This window comes from Microchirus variegatus, assembly GCF_963457635.1.
Source record: "Microchirus variegatus genome assembly, chromosome: 13".
Classification (NCBI taxonomy): Eukaryota; Metazoa; Chordata; class Actinopteri; order Pleuronectiformes; family Soleidae; genus Microchirus; species Microchirus variegatus.
Window position 1 is genome coordinate 26,923,279 of NC_139814.1, and position 8,625 is coordinate 26,931,903.

General features: G+C 35.8%; 2 protein-coding genes across 2 annotated transcripts; one reads left to right on the forward strand and one right to left on the reverse strand.

Moving 5' to 3' along the window:
• Window positions 1-307: 307 nt before the first annotated feature.
• On the reverse strand, window positions 308-746 carry tmem238a (transmembrane protein 238a; the record flags this gene model as incomplete). The annotated part of the gene is made up of 2 exons (XM_083899620.1): window positions 308-471; window positions 593-746. 2 exons carry the CDS (start codon window positions 744-746, stop codon window positions 308-310), a joined length of 318 nt encoding a protein of 105 aa, XP_083755746.1.
• A 2,729-nt stretch (window positions 747-3,475) lies between these two features.
• On the forward strand, window positions 3,476-8,527 carry LOC310935687 (coiled-coil domain-containing protein 106-like; the record flags this gene model as incomplete). The annotated part of the gene is made up of 7 exons (XM_083899621.1): window positions 3,476-3,518; window positions 4,648-4,779; window positions 5,577-5,768; window positions 7,081-7,227; window positions 7,349-7,549; window positions 7,634-7,794; window positions 8,372-8,527. 7 exons carry the CDS (start codon window positions 3,476-3,478, stop codon window positions 8,525-8,527), a joined length of 1,032 nt encoding a protein of 343 aa, XP_083755747.1.
• Between the last annotated feature and the right edge of the window lie 98 nt (window positions 8,528-8,625).

An 8,625-nucleotide genomic window follows, 5' to 3' on the forward strand; every position in this document is an offset into this window, starting at 1 on the left:
TTGTTGATGAAATAAATTCACTGTGATTTATTAAATCTTTTTAAATGTGATGGGCCATAAAATCAAATATTTAAATGACTTAATCCACTTCCTGTGGATGATGCAAACAAACATGTATATAATTTATTAAAATGCTTTTATTTTTTTTTTAAAGTTTAAAATATGACATTTTTAAAAAGTTGTTTTTGTAACAGCTGAAATGTTTCTAACACTTGAGTTTTCAGTATAAAAAGTAAAACTAACACTGATAAACACAGACGTGTGACTTTTAGGATGAAATGTATTCACGCGTTCACGCCCGGGGGCCTCAGAGGCGCCCCCTGTAGGTGCGGATCTTGCGGCTCAGGTTGCGAGCGAGTCGGTCGACGGCGCTGCCGATGTGTCCGAGCTCCTTCTTAGACGTCGGGCCCTCGATGTTCCCGCTGTACCACAGGACCCAGCCGCCCAGGGACATCAGGACGAACAGAGCTCCTGAGGACAGACGCACAGGTTATCAATAATCAATAATCAATCAATTAATTAATTAATCAATCATCTGCTGTTTTTTAAAAGTGTTTTTAACTTGATTTAACGCAGAGACAAAAAAACGTACCGGTGTAAACCAGTAAGTCTCCAAAGTCTCGTCCTTTGACTTCCAGGTTAGCGAAGACTCCCAACAGCAGGGCGGCGCCACCCAGCAAATCCATCAGCACGGCGAAGGCCAGAGCAATTTTACAGCGAGAAAGTCCGTCGCACAGATTCTTCATCGTCAGACTGAGAGAAAAACACGTAAGAAAACACGTAAAAAAAAAAAAAAACACACGCCCCAATAATTCATCCATAATCTACCAATGACTGAATTTATCCACAAATAATGGAAAAATACTAAATACTAAATTTTAAATAAAACCATGAAACATAAAACAGATTTTATCTTATTATTAAATAAGAAAAATTAAATTAGAATAAAATAACTACTTAGTGTTTAACTAATGATGCAGGAAGGTTTTAAACAAAAATAACGGCACATAAACACATAAACAGAGCCGCCATTTTGAGTCCACTGTTTACATTCACTGTCATTATAAACGTTTCCTGTGGATTAAAGCCCAGATTATATCTAAACTAAAGTCATCATATAATCTATAAACGTATTAATCCGTCATGACTCAGCATAAACTCTTCCTCTCTCGTATTCACTCACCTGTTTTTCTCGGATTTTCACTCAAAACTCGTGTTTTTTAGACGTTTTTATGAACTTTTCCACGGACGAAGCTGCCGCCGCTGCCGCTGTTGCTTTTCTTCACTTCCGCGTTTACCTGAGCCACGCCCTCAGGTGGCACACTTCCGCTTCCCCCTCTCGGATTATTGTTGGTGTATTACTGCCACCTAGTGGACTGGATGGTGGATATTTTTGACCCCTTGACCCTGCTTTGATTTTTCTCTGTAAAAATAATAAATAAATTATATCTAATGAAAGTAAAAAAATAAAGATCACTATGGTAACTGTATGAATTTATATATATATATAAATAAGTTTAAATGTGATTTTTTTCTGATCTTTACAGAGACTGTGGTCTCTTTTTATTATGATCATTATTATTAATCACTGTTTTCTTCTTCTCTTCCATTTATATATTATATAAAAATATCCAGTATTCAGTCAGTTCATATTCAGATGGATTTTTTTTATCATCAACATATTCCAAGGCAAAAATGTATATTAGTAATCCATAATTATGAGATATTTATAGTCATGATTATTGAGTTACTATTAGCAATCAATTATTAGTATTTGTAAAAAATTACTAACTGAAATAAGATCTAATATATCGAAGCAAATGTGTGTCATTATCCAAATGAAAATGCATTAATAGAAATGCTTTTTCATTTTTAAAATATAGCTGCATTTTGTGATTCGTAAATAAAATTAATAATAAATATTTCAAAATGCATTTTCACATTTTTAACTTCAAAACTGCTCATTCTATGACTTCATTATAAAGAAAATTACATTTAAGATTTAATTTTCAAAACATCCTCCAGCAAATATGTTACAAAATCCAATTTGAAATGTCAAATTGGAAAATTAAAATGCATTGACAGAAATGCTTTTTCATTTTCAAAATGCAGCTGCAGTCTTTTTTTTTTACTCATAAATAAAATTAATCATCAATATTCCAAACTGAATTTTAATTTTCAGCTACAAGACTGTTCATTCTATGACTTAATTAAAAGACAAGGAGAGAAATACTTTTTCGTTTTCACGTTTGCCGCAAAAAGTGTCTCATAATTCCATACTAATATGACATAGTCTAATTATTATGACATAACATCTCATAATTATGACTTAGTATCTCATAGTTATGACTTAATATCAATAATTACGACTTAATAAGTCATAGTTGTGACGTAATATGTCATAATTATGACTTAGTATCTCATAGTTATGACTTAATATCAATAATTATGACTTAATATGTCATCATTGTGACTTAATATCTATAATTATGACTTAATATGTCATAATTATGACTTAATATGTCATAATTGTGACTTAATATCTATAATTATGACTTAATATGTCATAAATATGACTTAATGTGACTTAGTATATCATAGTTATGACTTAATATAAATCATTATGACTTAATATGTCATAGTTGTGACGTAATATGTCATAATTATGACTTAGTATCTCATAGTTATGACTTAATATCAATAATTATGACTTAATATGTCATAATTGTGATTTAATATCTATAAGTATGACTTAATATGTCATAATTGTGATTTAATATCTATAATTATGACTTAATATGTCATAATTATGACTTAATGTGACTTATTATCTCATAGTTATGACTAAATATTTATAATTATGACTTAATATGACTTGTTATGTCATATTAAGTCATAATTATGACATTAATATGTCATAATTATGACTTAATGTGACTTAGTATCTCATAGTTATGACTAAATATCTATAATTATGACTTAATATGTCATAATTATGACTTAATCTCATAGTTATGACTAAATACTTATAATTATGACAATATGTCATAATTGTGACTTAATATCATTTGTAATGTCATAGTTATGACGTAGTATCTCATAATTATGACCTACGTATACGTTATTGTTTATATAAATGTTTTCCTCGCTGTTCACTGTGAATAAAGTTTTTTTTAAAAAGGGAGAAAAAAAAAGTAGAAAATGGCGGGGGTCAATCAGAGAGAGAGGCGCATGCGCAGTAAACACACCTGTGCACGCGCTGCTTGTTCTTCTTCGTCACCTGTTGCCGTCACTTATAATCAGGTAATTGCGGCAGACCGCGTTCTCTGTGTCACGCGGTATTACTCCACTATAACCAGTTTTAAAAAAACTAGCCTAAAACTAGCATAAAGCGGTATTAACTGGTATTAGCCGGTGTCACGGAACGGCGGGAACCGTTCATTTATTCACTGGTTCATAACGAGTCTGTGAGATAATGAATCCACCGGAGAACAGAAGTGACGACGTGAACACGACAGGTAAATACAGCGTTCACACTATTACCGTGTTTTTAATCAATATTATTCATGTTTTATCACTGATTATATCATATATGATGGATATATGATCTGCGTGGGTGAAGCAGGAACTCAAACGTGCTGAATAATAACTCATCAAACAATAAACGTATAGTTTACAGAGATTATCTGATAAAAAATAAGAGGTCAAATAAAGTCAGATTAGAGTCAGAAATGATGAACTAAAGACATAACTGTGGATAAAAATTCAGATTCAGTAGAATCACATTCAGGGCCGAAGAAAACATTAAAAGTTCACGTTTAAATCATTTACATAAATTCAGGAAATGAGACTTAAGATTAGTGCTGTCCTTTAAGTTTGATTTTTATAAATATGACTGACTGAAACAGTGAAAACAAGCTTCAAAATGACAAAATTCAATGATTTTCATGTGTTCTTCCACTTAATTTATTCACATGTACTTATTTATTCTCTATATTTGTAAAACAAATCAATTATTGTACATTATCAGAGCTGAAACACGTATAAAACCTTTATTTATACTACTACTACTTCAATTATAATGATGTAAGTGTCTTGTAAATCAATAAAACAAAGGCTCAGGTGATATTAAAGGTAAAAAAAACCTTCAAGCCAAAAACAACTATTTCACAATAAAAGCCTTGTGTTGAGTGCTGTTACTGTGAAACAGGAAATGGATGTTTTGTTGTTGTTTGGACGTTAAAACTCTCTGTGAACGGTGATTTTTGACTGAATTTCCTGGACCTTTTTTGCCGTTAAAGGCTCGAAAAACCGTGTCCTCGTAAATACAAGGGTTAGCGTAATCGCTAGCAAAGATTTAGCTCAAATATTGTGACGACACTCAAGTTCCCAACCTCCAGTGTTGAAGATTTCCAGTTTATTCACATTGATTCCCGTGGAAATTTTTGAATTTTACAACTCTGTGTATGGTAACCAATAAGTCCAGGTCTGGATCTGGATCTGGACTGTGGTCCACCTGTCAATGACCTCCAGACCCCAAAGATCCCAGTGTAGATGGAACATGATGACGTTTTTTAAGCTCCTTGTTGGTCTGTTGTTGTTTGTCAGGTCACAACATAACTCAGTTGTCTTTGTCCTCCTCTACAGGAGGAGCAGCAGGAGCTGGAGGTGGAGGAGGTTTGTATCTGGACGCCTACGAAGTCTCCTTCCCTCTGGAGGAGCGTTTGGAGAGACCACAGCCTTATCATCACCTGAACCAGGGTCAGCAGATGATGGACGGTACGTGGTCACATGTTTAGTCACTGATCAGGTCCAGTGATGTTTGTGATGCTTCTTCTTCTCCTGCTGCGTTCTATTTGTAGTCGGAACTCGGAATTTTCCAAGTTCTGGGACAAACGCGACTGCACAAGATGGCCGCCTCCGTAGAGCAAGGCCCTGGTTCATACTAATACATAAAAAAGCCTTTTTCTGAGACTATGAAAACTATAAAAACATGTATTATTATTATTTTAAAGCTGTTTTACAACACATTTATGTGCAGTATTTTTCTGTCCACCCATAATCCATCTGTAATGTCATACACTAGACCTTTAAGATGATGACGTGGCTGCTACAAGCAAACAGATATTTAATTCAGATTAAGTACATGTTTGCAACTCAATCTCACTGACTTTTACAACAGGAAACTGAAGTTTCTATAATTATCGCTCTCCCACACCAAAGTCCATAGAGAAAATCATTGATTTTAACATCACAGAGACACAGGAGTTCACAGGAGTTGTTGATCCACTGCTGCCTCCGTCACTAAGTTATAATGTCTGATTTTGTCAATTCGGCTTTTGAAAATCTTCATTCAGATTAACCTAAGTGACCACACGAGGCAGCAGAGGACCAGCAGCTCCTGTGTCCCTGTGAGCTAAAATCACTGATTTTCTCTATGGGGTTTGGTGTGGGAGAGTGAGTGGTTTTTGACACAAGATGCCTCTTGTGTTGGATGGAATGTGTACTGTCATTGACTCCTCCTCCTCCTCCTCCTCCTCCTCCTCCTCCTGCTCCTCCTCCTCCTGCTCCTCCAGAGCCTGTGGGGCAGGAGCCCGCTCACCCTCACTACAGCCCCTTCATCCTGGTGTCAAACCTGCGCGCTCACCTGTACGTGGCTCTGGAGAAAAACGCCTGGCTGCAGAAACGCATCGAGGAGCTGGAGGAGGAACGCAACTTCCTGCGCTGTCAACTCGACCGCTTCATCGTCAGCATGAGGAGCCCCGAGGGTGAGAAACACGCCATTTTATCTCATCTAATCTCAGCTAATATAATTGTATCTAATTTTATCTCATCTAATCTAATGGTGTCTCATCTCCATTTATCTAATGTTATCTTATCTAATCTCATGTTATCTCATCTCAATTTATCTCATCTAATCTCATGTTATCTCATCTAATCTCAGCTAATATAATTGTATCTAATTTTATCTCATCTCAATTTATCTCATATAATCTCATGTTATCGCATCTCAGTTTATCTAATTTTATCTCATCTAATCTCATGTTATCTCATCTCAATTTATCTCATCTAATCTCATGTTATCTCATCTAATCTCAGCTAATATAATTGTATCTAATTTTATCTCATCTCAATTTATCTCATTTTATCTCATATAATCTCATTTTATTTGATCTAATCTCATGTTATCTCATTTCAATTTATCTAATCTAATCTCATTTTATTTAAACTCATCTAATCTCATGTTATCTCATAAATTCTCATTTTTTCCTCATCTAATCTCATTTTATCTCATCTAATCTCATGTTATCTCATCTCATTTTATCTCATCTAATCTCATGTTATCTCATCTAATCTCATGTTATCTCATCTAATCTCATGTTATCTCATCTAATCTCAGCTAATATAATTGTATCTAATTTTATCTCATCTCAATTTATCTCATATAATCTCATGTTATCTCATCTAATCTCATGTTATCTCATAAATTCTCATTTTTTCCTCATCTAATCTCATAGTATGGTCCGGTTTTTAACAGAAACATGAACCATCTTTTCTTGTTTTGTCCTAATCTTGTCTAATCTCATTTGATCTCATGTTATTTTACTTCATCTAATCTTACGTCATTTCATCTCTTCTCTCATTTTCTCTAATCTTGTGTTATCTCATCTATTCTCATGTTATCTCATTATATCTAATCTAATCTCATTTTATCTATATTTATCTCATCTAATCTCACGTTATCTCATCTAATCTCATAGTAGGGTCTGGTTTTTAACAGAACCATGAAGCATGTATTCTTGTTTTTTCCTAATCTCATATGTTCTTCTCTCGTCTTATCTCATTTTTATCTCTTCTTATTTTACTTTATATTATTTTATGTGATTTTATCTCTTCTCTCATTTACTCTAATCTCATTTACTCTAATCTCATAGCATGGTCCTCCAGTGTTTTAACGTTAACATGAACCATCTTTTCCTTCTCATTTCATTTCTTTGTTTCCTATAATTATATATATATATATATATACACTTTTTTTTTTTTCTGACAATTCTCAATAATCTGCTGTGATAATCTCAGAGTGGTGTGCAGACGTCCAGCGCAGCATTAAGGTGCAGCCCTCCTGCTCGCCCCCTCCTCCCTCCCCCATGACCACACGCTCAGGAATGACCCTCAAACGCCTGCAGGCGCCCGGAGCTCGGAGCCGCCGCGTCACCGCCGTCCCAGGTGAGGACGGCCTGGTCACACCTGGTCACACCTGGTCACACCTGGTCACACCTGGTCACACCTTCACGTCGTCTCACGTCTTCATGTCCATCGTGTGTTTTATACTCGTTGATCCTCTCAGTCAAGCAGGAGTTCCACCTGGAGGAAGACAAATACTACACTGAGGACGAGTACCTGGAGGAAGAGGAGGAAGACGACGAGGACGAGGACGAGGAGGCGGAGAAGGGGACGAAGAAGAAGAACCGAGGACGAGGCAACGGGGAGCCCAGGATGAAGATGAGGAGGATTTTCAGGATCACTCACGGGAGGGAGAGACAGAGAGGTTTGACTTCACACACAGTGAAGATATGTTATTTTATTTCATGTCTTCACCCTCTTCTTCCTCCTCTTCCTCCTCGCTGCTCAGTGAAAGATCCAGACGGCGTTCTGATCCGTTATAAGAAGATTCTGTCCACGTATCAGCGCGTGAGGAGCATGTCCAGAGCCTTCCAGATCCACGGAGTCGACCGGAACACCATGGCCTCCACCTCGCCCATCGCCGAGCTGCTGCTGGTCGCTCCGGACAAGGTCTGAGATTCACACGCTCACGTGTTCACACTTTCACTGAAAAATTACAGAAACACAAAAATATTCACATTTAAGAAGCTGAAAAATGACAGAAACGTGAAAATATTCACATTTAAGAAGCTGAAAAATGACAGAAACGTGAAAATATTCACATTTAAGAAGCTGAAAAATGACAGAAACGTGAAAATATTCACATTTAAGAAGCTGAAAAATGACAGAAATGTGAAAATATTCACATTTAAGAAGCTGAAAAATGACAGAAACGTGAAAATATTCACATTTAAGAAGCTGAAAAATGACAGAAACGTGAAAACATTCACATTTAAGAAGCTGAAAAATGACAGAAACGTGAAAATATTCACATTTAAGAAACTGAAAAATGACAGAAACGTGAAAATATTCACATTTAAGAAGCTGAAAAATGACAGAAACGTGAAAATATTCACATTTAAGAAGCTGAAAAATGACAGAAACATGAAAATATTCACATTTAAGAAGCTGAAAAATGACAGAAACATGAAAATCCAGAGAAAGCTGCTTTAATGCTTAAAAACAAAGAACTGTGACCTTGGTGCAGATGGCAGAGGTGGGAGAGTTCGAGTCGTCCAAAGAGAAGCTGCTGGATTACGCTCGCCGCTGCTACAAGACCATGGATGAGCCGACGCACGACAAAGTCCAGACCATGAAGAAGAATCACAAGCTGCTGCCCATTTCATATCGCTTCAGAAACTGAGTCCAGGCTCTTCACCGACTGACGCACTGACGGTTATTATTATTGTTGATTTATTTTCCTCTTTATTTATCGAGCAGCAGGAGGTTTTTGTTTGTTTG